Source organism: Nicotiana tabacum, chromosome 16, assembly GCF_000715075.1.
Source record: "Nicotiana tabacum cultivar K326 chromosome 16, ASM71507v2, whole genome shotgun sequence".
Classification (NCBI taxonomy): domain Eukaryota; kingdom Viridiplantae; phylum Streptophyta; class Magnoliopsida; order Solanales; family Solanaceae; genus Nicotiana; species Nicotiana tabacum.
Window position 1 is genome coordinate 10,176,264 of NC_134095.1, and position 20,819 is coordinate 10,197,082.

The 20,819-nt window shown below is 37.1% G+C and overlaps 1 protein-coding gene across 1 annotated transcript; it reads left to right on the plus strand.

Annotated features, from left to right (window-relative positions):
- Positions 1 to 13,220: 13,220 nt before the first annotated feature.
- Positions 13,221 to 17,912, plus strand: LOC107790582 (26S proteasome non-ATPase regulatory subunit 14 homolog). The gene is made up of 6 exons (XM_075232591.1): positions 13,221 to 13,434; positions 13,596 to 13,773; positions 15,196 to 15,277; positions 16,584 to 16,760; positions 17,185 to 17,352; positions 17,562 to 17,912. Exons 1-6 carry the CDS (start codon positions 13,293 to 13,295, stop codon positions 17,751 to 17,753), a joined length of 939 nt encoding a protein of 312 aa, XP_075088692.1. The 5' UTR covers positions 13,221 to 13,292; the 3' UTR covers positions 17,754 to 17,912.
- The last annotated feature ends 2,907 nt before the right edge of the window (positions 17,913 to 20,819 follow it).

A 20,819-nucleotide genomic window follows, 5' to 3' on the forward strand; every position in this document is an offset into this window, starting at 1 on the left:
AGGTTTAAAACATGTAGTAAGTCAGATAATAGGCTAATTGTAATAGTTTAAGCGACCGTGCTAGAACTACGGAACCCGGGAATGCCTAACACCTTCTCCTGGGTTAACAAAATTCCTTACTTAGAATTTCTGGTTCGCAGACTTCAAAAGGAAAGTCGAATTTCCTCGATTTAGGATTTTAAAATAAACTGGTGACTTGGGACACCAAATAAATTATCCCAAGTGGCGACTCTGAATTAAATAAAATAATCTCATTTCGAATAATGTCACTTTAATTAGAAAGTCTCCCTTATATACCCCTTCGGGTGGTAAAAAGGAGGTGTGACAGGGTGTCACCAGTCATGAGCATCTATAATAATACTACAAGTCTGAAAGAGTCTACTCAACTATTACATAACTAAAACAGAAGAAAATAAGATAGAGGGAGAAGCACTAGGCTGCGAACGTCGAGCAGCTACCTAGTGTAACTTCGAATCTGCTGGAAGCTCTCAACCCTCGCAAGCAGGACCTGAAGAGCCTGAATCTGCACATGGGGTGTAGGGAGTAAAGTGAGTACTCCAACTCAGTGAGTAATAATAATAAATGCAGACTGAGTAATAAAAAATCACGTAAAGGCACATCAATAGGCTATAAAGAAGCAGTAAAAGCCAGTAAAAGCAATGAAACAGTGAAAATATGTAAAGTCACTTTAGTTCAGTTTAAACTTCTTTAGAAATGCCCTTTTAACAGTTAAGCAAGTAAATGACAGGCAACCAGGAAAGATAAACACATAAAGAACCGCCCCTCGGGCACAATGTCAACAAAATCCGCCCCTCGGGCAATATCATAGAACAACACCAGCCCCTTGGGCTATATCTCACATCACAATGGGTACCACGCTCCCTAGGGGTGTGAAGACTCCTGGAGGGGCCCTTTACGGACCAAGCGCAATATCAAGCCATTTTGTGGCATAATCATATAGGCTTTTGGCCTCATATCAACAAGCCACCTCGTGGCGTACAAATCTCAGGCCCTCGGCCTTATAATCAAAATCAGTGTTTCCTCACAATATAGGCCCTTGCCCTTACTTAGTCAGAATTTCGCAAGCCACTCGGGCAACAGTAAAACATGATGCTTAGGCCAAAATATCATTTGAAATATCATTTTAAGTGTTAAAGTAGAGTAAACATGGCTGAGTTATGAAAACAGTAGAATATAGCATGACTGAGTACAAGTATAAAGTCAAAACAGTGAGGAAATATCAGTAAAAAAAATCCCCTAAGGGTCCAAATATGTTGGCAGGAGGCCCAAATATGGCATTCAGCCCAAAACATGATGATAGAAAATAGTTTTCAATCAAATACGCGATAAAACAGTCATTCGGGATGGACTAAGTCACAATCCCCAACGGTGCCCGACCCCACGTTTGTCATCTAGCGTGTGCGTCACCTCAATATAGCACCACGATGTGCAATCCAGGGTTTCATACCCTCAGGACAACATTTAAAATCATTACTCACCTCAATCCGGTCCAAACTCTAGCCCGCAACGCCTTTGCCCCTCGAATTGGCCTCCACTCGCATCGAATCTATCCAAAATCAGAATCACGACGTCAAAATATGCTAATGGAACGAAGCCCAAGCGAAAATAATCAATTCACAACATAAATCCCGAAATTACCAAAACCCGACCCTCGGGCCCACGTCTCGTAATTCGATATAATTCACATCAATAGATTCCTTATCTCCCCAATACACATCGGATTCAAGCCTAAATTTCCAAAAATCTTCTAAATTATGCTTTTGATAAAAAAATCCAACCAAACCACGTTCGAATGACCTGAAATATTGCACACACATCCCAAATGACACAACAAAACTACTGCAACTCCCGAAATTCCATTCCGACCCCTTTATCAAAACCTCACCTATCAACCAGAAAACGCCAAAAATCCAATTTCGCCAATTCAATCCTAAATCTACTCCGAACCTCCACAACTCATTTCGATCACGCTCCTAAGTCCCAAATCACCTCCCGAAGCTATTTGAGCCATCAGAACTCACATCCAAGCCCTCTAATACATAAGTCAACATCAAGTTGACTTTTTCCAACCTAAGCTTCCTTAAAAGAGACTAAGTGTCTCAAATCTTCTCAAACCCATTTCGAACCTGAGCCAACCAACCCGATCACACATAGAATTGATAAACAAAGTAATAAGAAGCAAAAATGGAGAAAACGGAGTGGTAACTCATGAGACAATTGGCCAGGTCGTCACAGCGACAATATGATGACCCTTATTTGCTTGCCCTTAGGGACACAATATGACACAATAATGCCAAGTTGGTTACTATTGGAGATGATGGAGTTTTGAGGATGTAGGTTCGTGTTTGTGTGCCTAATATATATGGACTTCGTGAGTTGATTCTTGAGGAGGCCCACAATTCCCGGTATTCTATTCATCCGAGAGCCGCCATGATGTATCAGGACTTGTGGCAGTATTATTGGTAGAGGAGGATGAAGAAAGATATAGTTTCATATGTAGCTCGGTGTCTAAATTGTCAGCAAGTAAAGTATGAGCATCAGAGACCTGACGGTTTGCTTCAAAAGTTAGATATTCCTAAGTAGAAGTGGGAGCATATCACTATGGATGTCGTTGTTGAACTCCCACGGACTTAGAGGAAGTTCGATGCAGTTTGGGTCATTGTGGACAGGCTGACCATGTCAGCGCATTTCATTCATGTGGCAGTTACCTATTCTTCAGAGTGGTTGGCTGAGATTTACATCCGCGAGATCGTCCATCTTCATGGTGTGCCCATGTCTATCATTTCTAATCGAGGTACGCAGTTCACCTCGTACTTTTGAAGGGCAGTACAGCATGAGTTATTCACGCAGATTGAGTTGAGTATACCATTTCACCCTCAGATGGACGAACAGTCTGAACGCACAATTCAGATATTGGAGAATATGTTTCGCGCTTATGTTGTAAGCTTTGGAGGTTCTTAGGATCAGTTCTTGCCCCTTGCGAATTTTGCCTACAACAACAGCTACCAGTCAAGCATTTAAATGGCTCCCTCTGAGGAATTATATAGGAGGCGGTATCGTTTGCCAGTTAGATGGTTCGAGTCGGGGGAGGCTCGGGTTGAAAGGTACAGATTTGGTACAGGATGCCCTGGATAAGGTCAAGATTATTCATGACTGACTTTGCACAACTCAGTCCAGGTAGAAGAGTTATGTCGGCCATAGAGTTCGTGATGTTGCATTCATGATCGGAGAGCGGGTATTGCTTTGGGTTTCACCTATGAAGGGTGTGATGAGGTTTGGAAAGAAGGGCAAGTTGAGCCCTACGTATATCGGGCCTTTTGAGATTTATTAGAGAGTGGGTAAGGTGGCTTACAAGCTCGCATTGCTACCTAGTTTATCAGCAGTTCATCTAGTTTTCCATATGTCCATGCTCTGGAAGTATCACGGTGATCCGTCCCACGTGTTAGATTTCAGCTCTGTCCAGTTGGACAAGGATTTGACTTATGAGGAGGAGCCGGTGGCTATTCTAGCCCGAGGGTTCGTCAGTTGAGGTCAAAGAGTTATCCTTCAATTTGAGTGTAGTGGAGAGGTCAGCCCGTTAAGTCAGCTACTTGGGAGTCCAAGTCGGACATGCGGAGTAGGTATCCATACTTTTTACCAGTCCAAGTACTTTTCTATGTCCGTTCGAGGACAAACGGTTATTTTAGATGTGGAGAATGTGATGACCCTATAGGTCATCTTATGTTTTAGAACCTAATTATGTGCTTTAAAGCCTTAAGTACATCATGTTAGCCCTCCTCGATTTGCGTGGCAAGTTCGGGTGTTTTTCCAGAAAGCTTTTATGTTAAAAACTAAGAAAAATATGAAATTTTCACCTTAAAATCCATTTGAGTTGACTTTGGTCAATGTTTTGAGTAAATGGATATGATTTGTGTTTTGACGGTCCCAGTGGGTACGTATCGTGATTTGGGACTTGGGCGTATGTCTGGAATCGAATTCGAAAGTCCCTATCCCGATTTATTACACATTGTTGAAATTTGAAGGTTTAAATGCTTGATGACTTTGAAAGTTTGATCAATGTTTGACTTAATTGATATCGGGTCCATATTTTGGTTCCGGAATCCATTATAGGTCCATTACTGTATTTATGACCTGTCTGTTAAATGTGGTGAGAAATAGAGATGGTTTTATGTGATTCGGACGTTCGGTTGTGAAAATAGAAGTTCATGAGTTTTCTTGAAATTTCCTTTGATTTGATGCTCAATTCGTAGTTCTAGGTGTTATTTTGGTGATTTGATCGCGCGATCAAGTTCGTATGATGTTTTTAGACTTGTGTGCATATTTGGTTTAGAGCCCCGCGGGCTCGGGTGAGTTTTGGATAGGCTACGGAGTGGTTTAGACTTAGAACTCAGCTGGAGTTTTGCAATTTCTAGTACTAGTCTCTGATCTCGCAATTGCGAGATCAGTGTTCGCATTTGCGGACATCCCAAATTCTGGCAGGCTCGCATTTGCGAGCAACTTCTTCGCATTTATGAAGAGTGCCTGAGTCAGCAAGAGCTCGCATTTGCAATCATGAGGTCGCAATTGCGGGGAGGCCAGAGTTCGCATTTGCGAATATTTCATTGCAAATGCGATGAAAGCAGAGGTGCGCAGACTTCACAATTGCGAGGTGTTCTTCGCATTTGCGGGGTTTCGCAATTGAGAACTCCCGGTCCAAATGCGACATCTACAACTGAACAAATAGGAGTTAGACAGGATTTTTGTTTATTCTTCAAATTTTCAAAACTAGAAAACCCTAGAGGCAATTTTTCAAAGAAATTCTCTTCCCTAATCCATTGGTAAGTGATTCTAAACTATTTTCTTTCAATCTTTCATTATATTATAAGTTTTTAACCTAAAATCTAGTGTTTTCATAGTGGAAATTGGGGGTTTGGGTAGAATTAGGAATTTTCTAAAATTGAGATTTAGACCTCAAATTGAGGTCGAATTTCAAAACAAATTACATAACCGGGCTCGAGGGTGAATGGGTAATCGGGTTTTAGTCCGAATTTCAGGTTTGGACCAAGCGAACCCCAGGAGTTGACTTTTATTGACTTTTTCAATAATGACCTAAATTGAATCCTTTGCAATTGTGGGTAGTTCCTAAGGCTTAAATTTGAATCGTTTGATTGGTAATTTGCTATATTCTATTAGTTAGGATGCTTGTTTGAAAGGCAAAGTTGTGGTTGAGTTTTGAGTTTGTCACGACCCAAAATCAACCGTCGTGATGGAGCCTATCGTGGAACTAGGCCAACCTCTACTTATTAACTCATCACAGAAAAATAACTTGAAATTAAATACAGAAGTAGTTAACATTAAAGAAACTTTTTTTTTGAAAACAAAACAAATTCCAAAATACGATACAATCCAACCCAAAATCGGGGTGTCACTAACTACATGAGTATCTAAATTAGAAACAATCCACTATAGTGTCTAGAGAAATAAACTGAAAATACAACTAATGATAAAGAAGGAGAGTCAAGGCATGCGAACGCCTTGCAGCTACCTTGATAGTCTCTGAACTCTAAAGCCTCAATTAGCAACCGTCGTCGAGACCAGAAATGTCTGGATCTGCATACGAGGTGCAAGGAGTAACGTGAGTACATCCAACTCGGTAAGTAACAAGTCCAAACTTTGGACTGAAGGTAGTGACGAACTCAATCGGTACAGATAAAATAGAAATAACTGTAAACGTAGGCATGCTTTCAAATTAAATAGGCAGCCCAAAACAGTAAAGTAAAACAGATCTGAATAGCATAAAGAACATAACTCATCTGTCTTTACATGCCAATGCATATGTTATATATGATGTATCATGCTGTCAGCCTCATGTGCTCAGACTCTCAAATGCTCAACCACTCGGTACTGTATATGTATATATGGCCCAGGGAAGATCTATCCCAGAACATATACATCACTGACTATAAGTCACCTAGTACCGAGGAAGACCAATCCAGCCCTGTGGAGAAGATCCATCTCCAGGTATCAAGTACTTCGGACAAGATCCATATCCATGGAAGATCCATCCCTCAATAATATCAATCGCACTCACTGGAGGTGTGTAAAGACTCTGGAGGGGCTCCTACAACCCAAGCACTATCACAAACCAATATAACCCCTGCGACGTGCAACCCGATCCCATAACTATCACTCATAATCAAGCTCTCGGCCTCATTCAGTCATCAATCTCTCCAGTCTCACTCACAGGCTCACAATGTCATGAAAACTAGCCCGAAACAATGATATGATGTATCAATAAATAACAACTAAGACTAAGATATGATATGCAATACATGCATGACAGAGTACGAAATATAAATGAAATCAGTAAGATGATAGTAAGAAACGACCACTATATGTCCCAACAGTATCGACATAAAGCCTAAACATGATATCTAGCAATGATTGATAGCTCAATTACTTTATCACATGGTAAAAACATGGATATCAACAAGATAGAGTCACTATACAATGCCATGGAATCAACCAAGTCACAATTCTCACGGTGCACGCCCACACGCCCGTCACTTGACATGTGTGTCACCTCAATACCAATCACATAACACATAATTTGGGGTTTTGAACCCTCAGAACCCAGTTTGAAAGATTTACTTATCTCAAACCAAGCAAATCTCTACTCCTAAATGCCTTTTCCCCTCAAATCGGTCTCCAAACGTCCCGAATCTAGCCACAAGTGGTAAAATACAATCAATATAGGCTAAAGGGATCAATTCCACAAGAAAATTATTAAATTATAGCCAAAAATCCGAAATTGGACCGAACCCGGCCCCTGGACCTACGTCTCGAAATCCGACAAAAATCACAAAACCTGAAAGCCCATTCACTCCCGAGTCTAACCATACCAAATTTAATCACATCCGATAACAAAATCCCATTCAAAACCTCAAAATCCTAACTCAAGAGTTCTTCCTCTTTTTTCCCAATTTCTCACCCCAAATCACAAATTAGATGATAAAATTAAAGATATAATCACGAGATTTAACCAAAACCAAGTAAGAATCACTTACCCCAAACTCCACAAAAATCCCTTCAAGAATCGCCCAAATTCGTGGTCTCTTGCTCAAAATATGAAAAATGGGTTCAAACCCTCATTTTTTCAAGTAATACTGTCTGCCTAGATTTTCTTCTTCGCGAATGCGACCATCCTTTCGCGTTCGTGTAGGCCAACTTAGACTGCCCCTCAGCTTTATTCTTCGTGAATATGACCAATGCTTCACGAACGCGAAGTTTTACAAATTCTGACCTTCGCGAATGCGACCCTTACCTTGCGAACGCGTAGACCATGGACCTAGGGGTCCCCAGCTGCCTCACTCCTCTTCGCGAACGCGACACCACTCACGCGTTCGCGATGCACACAGAGCCATACCTTCGCATTCGCGTCCTCTCCTTCGTGAATGTGAACAAAATTTCTCCAACTCACAAACACTCTTCACGAATGCGAGAACCCTCTAGAGAACGCGTAAGAGAAAACCAGAAAAATACACCAGCAGACATAGCTATCACTCAAAGGCCAAAAATGATCCGTTAACCACCCGAAACTCACTCGAGGCCCTCGGGACCTCAACCAAACATGCCAAAAAGTCCCAAAACATCATATTAACTAAGCCGAATCCTCAAACCACCTTAAACAACATCAAAAACACAAATTGCACATAGATTCAAGCCTAATGAACTTTGAAATTTCCGAATTCTACAAACGATGTCAAAACATATCAAATCACGTCCGATCGACCTCAAATTTTGCACTCAAGTTATAAATGACATCATGGACCTATTCCAACTTTTGAAAATCCAATCTGATACAGATATAAAAAAGTCCACTCCTAGTCAAACTTTCCAAATTTTCAACTTTCGGCATTTCAAGCCTAATTCTACTACAGACCTCCAAAACACAATCCGAATGCGCACCTAAGTACAAAATCACCTAACAGAGCTAACAAAACCATCAAAGTTTTAAATTTGAGGTCGTTTATACATAAGTCAAGATCCGATCAACTTTTCCAACTTAAGCTTTCAAATAAGAGACTAAGTGTCTCAATTCATTCTAAAATCTCTCCGAACCTGAACCAACTAACCCGAAAAGTCATAATACATTGTTGAACATAAAAGAAGCAGAAAATGGGAAAACGGGGCTACAACTCTCGAAACGACCGGCCGGGTCATTATAGAGTTGATCCTTGGAGTGAGGTAAGTATCGTGGTTAACCTTGACTTGAGGGATTAGGACATTGATTGTCTATTTGCTACATGTTTAGAGGTTAGGTATAATATATATATGAGGTGACGAGTAATTATGTGTTGTTGTTAGATTAAAGCATGCGAGTGGGGCTTGTTCCTTGTAATTATTGCTTACTTTGGTCATGTTATCCATGCTTAGACTAGTTACTTGTTAAATTGATCGTTCTTACCACATTTATGGGCTTTTGTGATAACTGAGTATTGTTTCTAAAGTTGAGATTGTTATTGTGGAACCATTATTAAAGTAAGGCTTGTTCTTGTTGATTCTATCTCCCTGTTATTACTTGTTCATTGTTATATGGTAAGGGAGAGTGTGAATGCACGAAGGGTGATGTCGTGCCATATTGTGAGAATTAATGCACGAAGGGTGATGTCATACCGTATCTATTGATTTGTGATGAAAGTGAGTGTAAAAGCACGAAGGGTAATGTCGTGCCGTAATTATTGTTTCACTGTGAGGTTGAGAGTAAAAACACGAAGGGTGATGCCGTGCAGTTTTATTTATTGTGTTTACTCGTTGTACTGGCTAAAGGCATATTGACTATTCTGGTTATCATTTCCATTGTAATTACCATATTTTCTACCCCTTTAGCATGTCCCCTCCCAATAGTACATGATTAGATTTTATTCGTTGTTATCTTGTCCGTATACTGTTATTTACACATGTTATTTATGTGGGTGTCTTATCATAGCCTCGTCACTACTTCATCGAGGTTAGGCGTGACACTTAAGGAGTACATGGGGTCGGTTGTACTCATACTATACTCTGCACTTGTTGTGCAAACTTTGGTACTGGCCCCAGCTGTTCGTGAGGCGTAACAACTTGGATTTTCTCATTGAAGACTCGAGGTAGATCTGCTGACGTCCGCAGACCTTGAAGTTCCCTCTTATTTCCCCTATTTTACTATTTCTTTTCATTCACAACAGTTGTATTTATTTCAGACATTGTTTGTAAAAATTCTAGAGCTCGTGAGTTGTGATTCCAGATCCAGATTGTATTAGATATTATGGGATTTTATGTTATTCCGCACTCAATTTTAGCTTCTATTTGGATTAATTGACTTTATTTATTGAAATTGAATAAACATTGGCTTAAGGATCCTCTAACGTTGGCTTACCTAGAAAGTGAAATGTTAGGTGCCATCACAGTGTAGAAGGTGAAATGGAGAAGGTAGATATTCTATTTGTATTGAGAGTATTTTACTGTATTTCAAAAATAAATGTATTCACTTTTATATTCTATTTAATAAATAGTGTTTAAATTCAGTGGCTGGAGATGGACGCACTGACACACCATATTCAAGGGGAGGTCTTGCACCGCCAAAGTATGTTTCCATAATCTTGTTAGGCCTCTTTGTGTTAAACTTAAAATCGTTAGTGTCACTAACACAATTGAGACCAGTAACTACCGCAAAATCCTTGAGTGAAAAACATAATGTTGTACCATTCACATGTATTAAAAATGAGTCAATAGGACTTTCTTCCAGCTTCAGAACCATGAAGCACCTGAACAACTGATGTTGTAACCTCACAGTGCTTCATACTGAGGAATCCTCCAAAACAGGTATTACCAAATAATTTGTACTGCTCTGGAGTAAGATTTTCTTTGAGGTCGGAGATTATGTCGGTGTTAGTGTAGGAATTAATATGCGGCGATAAAATAGGCGGTGTTTAACAAAGAGTTTTATTTTCCGCATACAAGCACAACAAAAAAGATAAATATATGCTTGAAAATACATATGAATACATTTAGGTTGATACATCACCTTAATTATTTTTGATATAGGTAGTTTATGGGTTCAAAACATTATAAATACATGTATATATGAAATACATTATTTTCGTTGCATACAAAATACGGTACATACAATACAACGAATACATGAATACATAACTCATTCATGAATATATCAAAATACACTGATAATTACAAATAAACAACCGTGAGTTATGGCAATAATGATAGAAGTGTTGGTGTGTTTAAAAATATTATTTTATGAACTCAAATACATATAAATACATCTAACTACAATAAGAAAAAATCACTGTGCAAACTAAAAATCAGTGTATACAGACTCAAATACATATAAATACATCTAAATACAACAAGAAAATTACTGTACAAACTAAAAATTAGTGTATGCGGACTCAAATACATATAATTACATCTACAATTACCTTGTTCTTCTGTGTTTCCGAGCTACCTCCTTTAGTGGCCTCTTTTCCCATGCTCCTAGAAGCATCATCGATAAGTTTTCTTCTCTTTTCCACATGAGGAAGTGTTGATTTTTTGGACGATTTCTCATCGTGACATTGTTTCACAGGGTCATTGCGTATTATTTTTGTTCGCCTTTCGGCTTCAATGGTTGCTGATGAATCTGCAAATACAGATTCCTCTTGAGTGATTTACAAATCGAAAGATGGCCCAGGAAATTGAGTGTTTTAGTGGGCATATTGTAACCCTCTTCGGAGTTGTTGAATCAGTCATTGAAGAGGAAATTTGAAGTTTTCTGCTGAAAACTTAACAATGGTGAAGATTTTAAAAAAAAAGGTGAAGAGAAAAAGAAGAAGCTTGAACCGAAAAAAAAACCCAATTTTTTTTAACACTTACCACAATTTTTTGGAGCAAAAATGTTGAAATTGAGCGAGATAATCGTGGTTCAACGATGGCGAATATAATCTTGTTGTGAGAGAGAGATCGTGGAGAGAGAAAGAAAGATATAAAGTGTGGTGATTTTGGGAGAGAATAACTGAAAGAATAAGAGAGAAAAATAATACACAGCGTATTTAATGCCTTAACGGTAGTATATATCATAAATATACATTTTGCTATAAAAAATAAAAGGTATCTATAAAAATTAATATTTTAAAAGGGTTTTGATTTATAATAAATATGGTATAAATCTTTGCTATAGGAGGTAAAATTTCTTTTTTTAAAAAAAGTTTATTATCCAACCCATTTCTTAGTGGATAACATGGATGAAAAACTGTTTTGTTTATCCATTTCACGCCACAAGATATAACCATCATAACAAAGGGGGATTTTTTTTTGAGTTTGCTTAAGTAATTACAAATTACTAAAAACAAATAGGTAAATTTAAAATGGTTACGCATACAACCAATTGTTTAATTTAAACGTTGTATCCGCGCGATGCGCGGTCAATATTAAAAAAATATGAATTAAATTAAATTGTGATCGGGTTTGTTTGAATAAATTAGATCGTATTGGTTTAATACATTTCAATGATCATCTTATTTGTCAATGTGATATACCCAATAATAAAATCGCTATTAAATTAAAGGGACTTATATAGTCATTGAATAACTTTTTTTTTCTATATTTCTCTTTATTTTATTATCCAATGTTTATTGTTTTTACATTGTTAACAGAAAATTTTATTTTTTGTAATTTTAGTTTTATATTTTAAACTAGTTTAAAAACTCCAACTTGAAATTACTTTCCAATTTGAATGGACAGTTTGTTTTTTCAATTTTTGTTTTTACTATAAAATATTTTATATTTAAAAGTCGAAAACAATATTCAATAACTAATTATTAATTATTTATGTCATGTTGCTTTTTTTTTTTAGGTTGCCGCTTGGCTTAAGGAGAGAATTTTTTTCTCTCTTTTTAATAATATAAAGATAAAGATTTGCGCACCTTATCTTGATTCAAGCGTTTCTGTGTTTGAAGTAAACTTTGTAACAACTAACAAGTTATGACCCAATTGTTTATTAATTTTACCGTTTTATACATCCTAACTTTAAACTAACAAGTACATTTGACATTGCCAAACTAGAATCATAGAAATATACTATAGTACTAGAGATGTTTTCCATAAATTATTTTTGTAATTGCAAATATTAAAATTCAGTATTTGACATGAAATACCAAAAAAACTTATTTGAATAGTAAAATAGTGTAATGATTTTCACCCAGAGAACTTCAGTTGTTAACTTTAAAATTCTCTTTTTCAAATTCAACTTTAAATGGTCTTTTTTATTTGTAAAACTTCAACCAAATATCGTTAGCAGCTCCGGATGCCTAGTAATTAGGGTTGTTCAAAATCAAATAATAACCGTTAACTGAATCGCAAAATTAGTTTATTAGTATCGGAGTAATAGTTAGTGAACGAATTAAGATTTTATAATTAAAGGCTTAATAATTTAGGGGCGAATTACTCAATTTCCTTATCAGATAAACCGTTAACTCTTTAAAAATTTTATATTTACGCTTCTACCTCTATGAATATAAATAACTATTTGAAATCCTATATCCTTATCCATAGGAACTTATGGGGAGACCAATAAGGGTGGCACACAGTAAAAAAAATTCTGAGAGAAGAGACAAAAAAGAATTTCCAGTCCCAAGAATTATCATCTGAATTGATCTCTGTGGCAGAATGAACTGGAATTTGAAAATTATTGCTGTGAGAAAGTGAGTTTCCACGACCCTTTGTTTGTATAGTAGAATCCAGATTGATATCTTGAAATATTTTGTGTCAAAATCATTTGTTGCCTATGTTCTCCGGATTATGTTTTGTTTCCTATCTCTTCTATTTATTTAGAGGTGAGGATAAAATGTTTAATCAGGTATAAGTTTCAAGCCAAATGTTCAATTGAACGCAATCTCAAGGTGACATATCCTAAAATTTTCCCTTATTTTTTTTTTATTATCTATTTGATTTATCCGATAAATCACCCAGTAATCGCTAATCCGTTACTATTTTGTCCGATATTTTATTGGTTGTCTAGCACATTACTACATTTATAAATCGATAACCGATAAACCAAAAGTAAATATCCATTACTAGTAATTGCCTACTAAGAAATAATTCGGCAATAAATAACATAATATCAAAGTATAGGGGTCTCGGTGCAATAACTATTTTAAACTCTTTAAATCCCCAGTTTTCTCTCTCAGATCAAAGAAATTACCGTCGGAGTAGTCTTGTTCTCAAAGAAATCCCCAAAAGCAAAACCCAGAAAACCATCAATGTCTGGAATGGAAAGATTGCAGCGGATGTTCGCCGGAGCTGGTGGCGCGTTAGGCCACCCGCCACCGGACTCTCCCACTCTGGACTCTTCTGAGCAAGTTTACATCTCTTCTCTTGCTCTCCTCAAGATGCTTAAACACGGTAACTTAGGGTTTCTTAATTTCTCTACTATCTTCGCTCTTTATATATTGTTTTTAGGAATGCAAATATTGGATCTATCTATGTGTGTGTCTGTAGGTGTTGTGTAATTAGTTTTTTTTTTTTTTTTTTTTTTTTAATTTTTTTATGTTAATGATATGCAGGGAGGGCTGGAGTTCCTATGGAAGTGATGGGATTGATGTTAGGGGAATTTGTGGATGAGTATACGGTGCGCGTTGTGGATGTGTTTGCAATGCCGCAGAGTGGTACTGGAGTGAGTGTTGAAGCTGTTGATCATGTTTTCCAGACCAATATGCTTGACATGCTCAAGCAGACTGGCAGGTGATAACTGCTTTCTTGCTATTGTATCATATGCAATTAGTTATAGTTGAATGGTTCTTCCTTTAGCTGGGAATATGTTATTCTTCCTATGCTTCATTATATGCTTCTTATAGCTGCCTAACAAATTGAAAAGTGAAACCCTTTTTCCTGGTATATTAATTTGGGTAAATTCGGGGGCTTTTCGCATTTTCTTTGTGTTCCTTTCTCATGTCAATTGGTATGACTCTTTGAAAGGATGCTTGATTGTGAGTGAGAAAACTGAGCTTTGGAATTAGATTTTGCCATTTTGGAAGGGTTCATTATGTGGCTGCTGTGTGAACCATTCCCCTTGTGAATGGGATTATGGGAATAAGACAGTGTTGGCACCTAATTTGAAATGCTGTAAGATAGGATTCTTCTAAGCTGCCAGATTTTTATGATTTGAATTGACACGCCTAGTTAGTTTGCATTCCGTTATGTTCTACAGCTTCAGAGTGACTGCAGTTCTAGACTTTGGTTTAACCACTATGTGTTTGCTGAAGAGTTATGCCTCTTATCTGTAAGTAATATGTATAAGACAAGATATTATTGAACATCTGGTTGGATGTTTCTGTTTATGTTAAAGTATGAGATGAGACTTATGTGTTTGTTTCATGAATATCTTTTAGTCCTTATTTTTGCCTGGATTGATAAGTTGTTGAGGTCTGTCTCACATAAGAACCAACTTGAAGATGTGATCATGGGATAAAAGGTTAACTTTATTCGTGAAGTATGCTCTTTGAGCTTTCTGGTAAAGAACCTGGTGTATTAGCTGAGAATGTGTGGTTACGCTGTATCTTAATCAATTTTGGTGAGGGGTTGATTATTTGGAATTCGGTTCCTTGAGCTTTCATTAGAATCAACCATCAAATATGCTGGCACCACAAATTAAGGGGTTGTCCTGTAAAATTGTAGGCATGTTGAATTGGCAGCAAACTGATTTCAGATTTTTAGAAGCTAAGAAAAATGAAGCTAATCTTGTACAGTTTAGGAGTTGTCTGCTGAAATTAGTTAACTTGGTAAATGATTGGAAACTAAATCAGATGTTTCATGAACCTCTTCTGTGTTCTTATCTTCTAGTTGTGGCAAAATGTTGTTTTCTACTGGTTGGAGACCCCCCCCCCCGGAAAAAAGAAGGAAAGGATGAAAGCAAAAAATAAAGAATTGAAAAAGAGCTAGAGTAGGAGTCCGGCTCCTTATTGAGAACATGGAATCAGAAGTTGGTATTTCAAACTTCAATGTTGCTACTTTGATTTTATATGATATCTGCTCTTCCATTTTCTGATGTGCCACTATCTCATATCTCTTTGTTTTTTTAATGTTGCTTAATCAACTTGTATACTATTCTTCTTTGTGTTTTGACCCTGAGGATGCCCTAAAATGCTCCTTTGCTTTGTGTTATAGACCTGAGATGGTTGTTGGTTGGTATCATTCACATCCTGGATTTGGCTGCTGGCTTTCTGGTGTTGACATCAATACTCAGCAGGTTATCCTTGTCCTTTTCCATTTTGATTGTTAGCTAGTTCCTATTGACTTGGAAATGTTCTATGTGAGTAAGAATTGTTGACCATTCTGTGTGAGTTCTTTAATGGTAGATCAAATCACCCTGAGGTAAATGATCATCTTTGATTAATATGGAATTGAGAGAAACATGCTCTGTAATATGGACTGAATACCCTGTAATATGAAATTTGACAAAGGCGGTGAATGTGGCATAAAAACCATGCAATATAAAATAATGGAATGAGAAAAGCAAGACTGGATGTTCTGTAATATGAAATTTTACTAGGCGGTGAAATTTGGCATAGTAATACCTTGCAAAGTAGTGCGATTTGTTATCCCTTTTTTTTGAATTGGCGGAGATCAAGAATTTTTCTTAAGGAGAAGAGTTATGTTACTAGAGTCTGTTTAAAAGTATTGGGAAGTGTTTTTGTGAGGATTATATTTACTTTCATCCTTTGAAGTAGGTGCTAAATTGGAACAGTTTCTTTATTTTGGAATACATCCTTCCTTTGAGTTAGGCACTTAGTGGTTGTGTCATTCAGTGACCAAATAAGTTGAGACTTAAGATCTCAATCCCATCCAGGTACAGAGACGGGGTAATGTCAAGAACTTTGTTTGGTAAGAAAGCAGATGAGAGAGGGAGGGACGGAGGGAGGGGTTGATATACTTCTTAAGGTGAATGTTATAACTTGCTGTTTTTTATATAAAGAGCTGGTGTAGGAACTCACTTCTGCTGTATTACAAAGAAGGGGCAGAAATCTCACATCCCTAGAAAACCTCTTTTTGTGGTGGTTGTCTTTTGCATTCTAGAGCTGTAATTTGTTGGCATCTCCATGACAATTCTGCTATGATAGAAATAGGAAGGCTGGTGTCACTCTTTTATGATAGAACAAAATCCTCTGGACAGACCATTATGGCTTTCTGTATTGACTAGCATGGGAGAATCATAGAAATGGACTGAAACAAAATTCTGTTTGCAAGGATTAGAAAGGTAAGTACATAAAAACTTAATTTAATATGACGGGGAAGAGAGAGTTCTCCCATCTCCCCCTCCCTCTAAATAACAAATAAACGGGATAGTGAGAAACAGAGTCGAGGAAAAAAAAGAAACAGAATAAATAGTTTATCCAACTTTGCGCTCTTGAGTGTTCATTTGCATTTTGGTAAAGCAGATGAGCACATGAACCTATCAACTTGACTTGATTCCTATCAGGATGTCGATTTGGTGTGTTTTCGACATGATCTTCATGTGGAGTACTCCAATAGCTAATGAATGATCTATTATGCAGAGTTTTGAAGCACTGAATCAACGAGCAGTGGCTGTGGTGGTGGACCCTATTCAAAGTGTTAAAGGGAAGGTGGTAATTGATGCCTTTCGCTTGATCAATCCCCAAACTATGATGCTTGGCCAAGAGCCACGTCAGACAACATCAAATCTGGGACATTTGAACAAACCATCTATCCAAGTAAGTGCCATTTGTTAATCCTCATATATCTATGCAAGATGCACCGCCCCTCCCACCCACACACACATCCACATACCCAGTCTCCCTGTATGTGCGGCCCATTACTTCCTGATTCGGTCCCGCTGATGGTGATACTTATAAATGGAATATCTGCTGCACGATTTTCACGGCTTTTTAGTAAAACATAGTTCCACTAGTCTTAAAAAGTCTAGTTGATTCATATTTCCCAATTAAAACTTGTTGTCCGAGAACCACTCTTCAACAATTTTTTTTAAAAATATTTTCCTTCCACTACATTTGTGATGCTCAATTAAAAGTAACTTCTTAGTTAAGACCATCAAACTGTGTTGCATAAAGCCATTAACTCGTTGATGGAGTTTTTTCAGTTTCAATTTTTTTGGGTTCTTATAGATGCATTTTGCAGGCATTGATCCATGGTTTGAACAGACACTACTACTCAATAGCCATAAACTACAGAAAGAATGAACTTGAAGAGAAGATGCTACTGAATCTTCACAAGAAGAAATGGACAGATGGACTCACACTCCAGCGTTTTGATGCTCATTCCAAAACCAATGAGCAGACAGTTCAGGTAATCTTTGGGTTTGCGTGGTATTTAAATACAACACCATTGTTACGTTGTGTGCCAACCTTTGATGGTTAGAAGCGCAGAATAGGCTTGCTGATATTTTTTCATCTCGGCCTCTCCACGGTAGAGAGAGAGAGAGAGAAAGAGAGAGAAACTAGGAAATATTGTCCTTGACATGCTGGGTGACTCTTTTCAAATATTCTCATGTGCAGGAGATGTTAAACCTTGCTGTCAAGTATAATAAAGCAGTGCAGGAGGAGGATGAGTTGCCTCCAGAAAAGCTAGCTATTGCAAATGTAGGAAGGCAAGATGCAAAGAAGCATCTTGAAGAGCATGTCTCAAATTTGATGTCTTCAAACATAGTTCAGACATTGGGAACCATGCTTGACACAGTTGTCTTCTGAAGTTCGTTTCTCGAGAGTCTGCAAAAATTGTGTTTGAAATCGCTTAATAGGAACATGTTTTTTGCTATATTTTTTTAATGTGACCAGTACCATCATTTTAATTCTGTGATAGCAGCTGTTATTCGATATGTTTATGTTATCTTTAGATGACTTCTGACTTATAGTGATTATCTTCTCACTGAACCATTTTCCAAATTCAATGCCTCCCAGCAGTGGGGACGCTGAAAAGCTACATTTTTTGAGCCAATCCGAACGGGCTCTGTTTGATTAAGTTGAAGGCTGGGGTTTATTCACGGGCCCTCTACCCTTGGCAAAAACATGTCTGCTATGGCTGCAACTTTCAGGTTTCTGCACATTGAATGGGAACCTAACCACACTTTATATTAGACAAGTTTTCAGAAACCACAATTGTTTAGTGGTTATTAACTTGTTATAGCTACTATTTACTTAATTACTTCCTATAACTATCTTTTCAGTTATGGAATGCATTCGATATATTCAAGATACTGCATGAATACAGTAGCAAAACTTGGCAAAAAAACAGGGCATGCCAGCTATTATCTGCTGTATTCATATGTATTGGTGAGATGTATTCATAAATACAACGTAAAAATAGGCCTCTTCAACTGTTTAAAAACGGAAAGTGAATCAATTAACGTGATAAACTCCTAATGTAACTCAACAAACTCAATTGTAACCCGCTAAATTATTAGTCCAGTTAAGGAAAAGATTTCTCTGACGAAAAACACCCAAAAAATAGAGCAATATTCAAAGATTTAGTTCATCCTTTCCAATTTGTTGTATCCAGCTATAATGTTGTATTCATAATATATGCGTTCCTTCATCCTATGTTTCTCTAACAGAATCTTAATACATCTAAAAGTCATTGTCTACAATCTAAATACACTTCATTGATTGTATTCATTGATTTTCTATTTGTATTGAGAGTATTTTGCAGTATTTCATTGTATTGTTATTTTAAATACAGATGGATACAGTTAGGTTGAAAATACAAATGAATACAGTTAGAACTAACAATGTATTAAAAATGTTATTGTATGAACTCAAATACATATAAATACATTCAAATACAACAGTCAAAAATTACCGTACAAAATAAAAATCAGTGTATGCCTTATCGAATACATATAAATACATCTGAATACAAGAATCAACTCTTCCGTCGGAATTGTTAACCGGCCACCAGAGTTGCAGAGTTCGTGATAAAGGAAAATCGTGGTTCAATGTAGCGACGTGATTTTTGCAGCTTGGAAACATTATCTAGCGCGTCTGCCAAGTCTCCAACAACTTCCTGTTCAGCATCCAAATTCTCCTCGTCAAGAACATTATCGCACAATTTTGTCTGCTTCCATTAGATCCGTTTTGCTCTTTTCCAAGACCTTGTATCTAGAAGTCTTTTTGTCGAAATTTCTGGGCAACATCCTATACATACTGCCAATTTGTAGCTTCTCCCCTTGATAAATTGATTCCATCCTTGTGCCTACCATTACTATTCCTTCAAGGGAATGAAGAATAATTGCTAATACCACCACTTCAATTGCTAATAATTGATAAGTTGTGAATAATGATAGGGCATGGCCACAACATCTCCTGCAAAAAAAAGAAAACGAGGACATACACTAGGGTTTAATAAGGAGGTAGTTTTATATAAAGAATGAGATAGAAAAATATTAGAGTGAGTGTTTAATGACTTAACGGTAGGAAGTAACTGTAGACAATAAATTTGCGTCGAGGAAATAAAATCAAGACCGAAAAATATCGCAACATCGTAGTATTTTATTTCAAATATTTGAGTGTTACAATCTCTATGATTCCTCTGATTCAACTTTTCTAGTATAAATTCAAGGGCCTTTGAGCTTGATCTTGAATTGTAATTTGATTTATCCGTCACGAACACTTTGATTGTTGCCACGAATTTTATCACAAACAAGTAGCCTTGATCTTGAACGCCTTGTATTTGATTTGACTTCGTTCTTGATCTTGAATACTTGAATTGTTCTTCGTTCTCGAGCTTGAACTTGATTTCTTGAACTTGAACTTGATTGCTTGAAGCTTGAAACTTGTAGAGAAATTTGCAGCGTTTGATCCACGAGCTCTCTCTTGCTTCTTGTTATAACTTCTGGTCTCTTTTCTTAGTTATGAAGACCCCTATTTATAGTTGTGGAAAGAAGGAGTTGTGATAAGAACAAACTCTTTCCGACCAATCAAATTGAAGTGTGACATGGCCGCATTTGATTAGCTAGAACATGTCACTTGCACACGTGGCGCAATTTCATTGGACTTTTAGTGTGACTGGGCATGCCTTATCATTTTGACACATGGCACGATCCTATTGGCTCTTTCGTTTGACTTGACGCGCCACGTCATTTGACATATGTCACCAAACTGGGCCTCTAGGAAGATAACATCTTGGGCTTAATTAAGTGGGCTCATCACTTTAGCCCAATAGATTAAGACTTATTTATTTAATCCATAAATGTTGGACCTATATAATTAATTCATTTATATATTAGCCCATAATATTTATTTGGACCAATATATCTTGAATTTAAAATATAGTCCAAATTATTTTATGGATTTAATTTAAATAAAATTTATATGCCTACAAATGCCCCCTACTTCAAGGCTTGTCGTAGTGTGGATACGATAATCCTTGCGATAAGTCGTGAAGTACTAGCAAAGATAACAAATTTGAATCCGAGGTTGAATTAAAATTTCCAAAATATAGTATATTTCGACAATTTAATTCATTGACCCAACGAGCTGAGACAAATTTGTCTTGGGAACTTTAGTATCAAATTTATATATTAACAGAATTGAGCGAGGCCATATTAGTTTGAGAATTTGGAACTTTTGTTACTCGAATTCCAACGTTACCAAAGGACCTCTTGAATTCCAACGTTACCAAAGGATCTCCAAATCCAACAAAATAATCTTTTCTAAATATAATCATTAGGCTTGAGATTACACTTTGACTTCTACGTGGCATTGTTATTGCCACAGTCATATACTTTTAGTTTTATTGTCAGTGCTTGTTGCTTTCTT

Excerpts from the sequence above, each read along its gene's own strand:
- LOC107790582 (XM_075232591.1), top strand. The coding sequence starts at position 13,293 with ATGTCTGGAATGGAAAGATTGCAGCGGATGTTCGCCGGAGCTGGTGGC. Across the intron at positions 13,774-15,195 it reads ATGCTCAAGCAGACTGGCAG|ACCTGAGATGGTTGTTGGTT; the intron begins GTGATAACTGCT and ends TTTGTGTTATAG. Across the intron at positions 15,278-16,583 it reads TTGACATCAATACTCAGCAG|AGTTTTGAAGCACTGAATCA; the intron begins GTTATCCTTGTC and ends TCTATTATGCAG.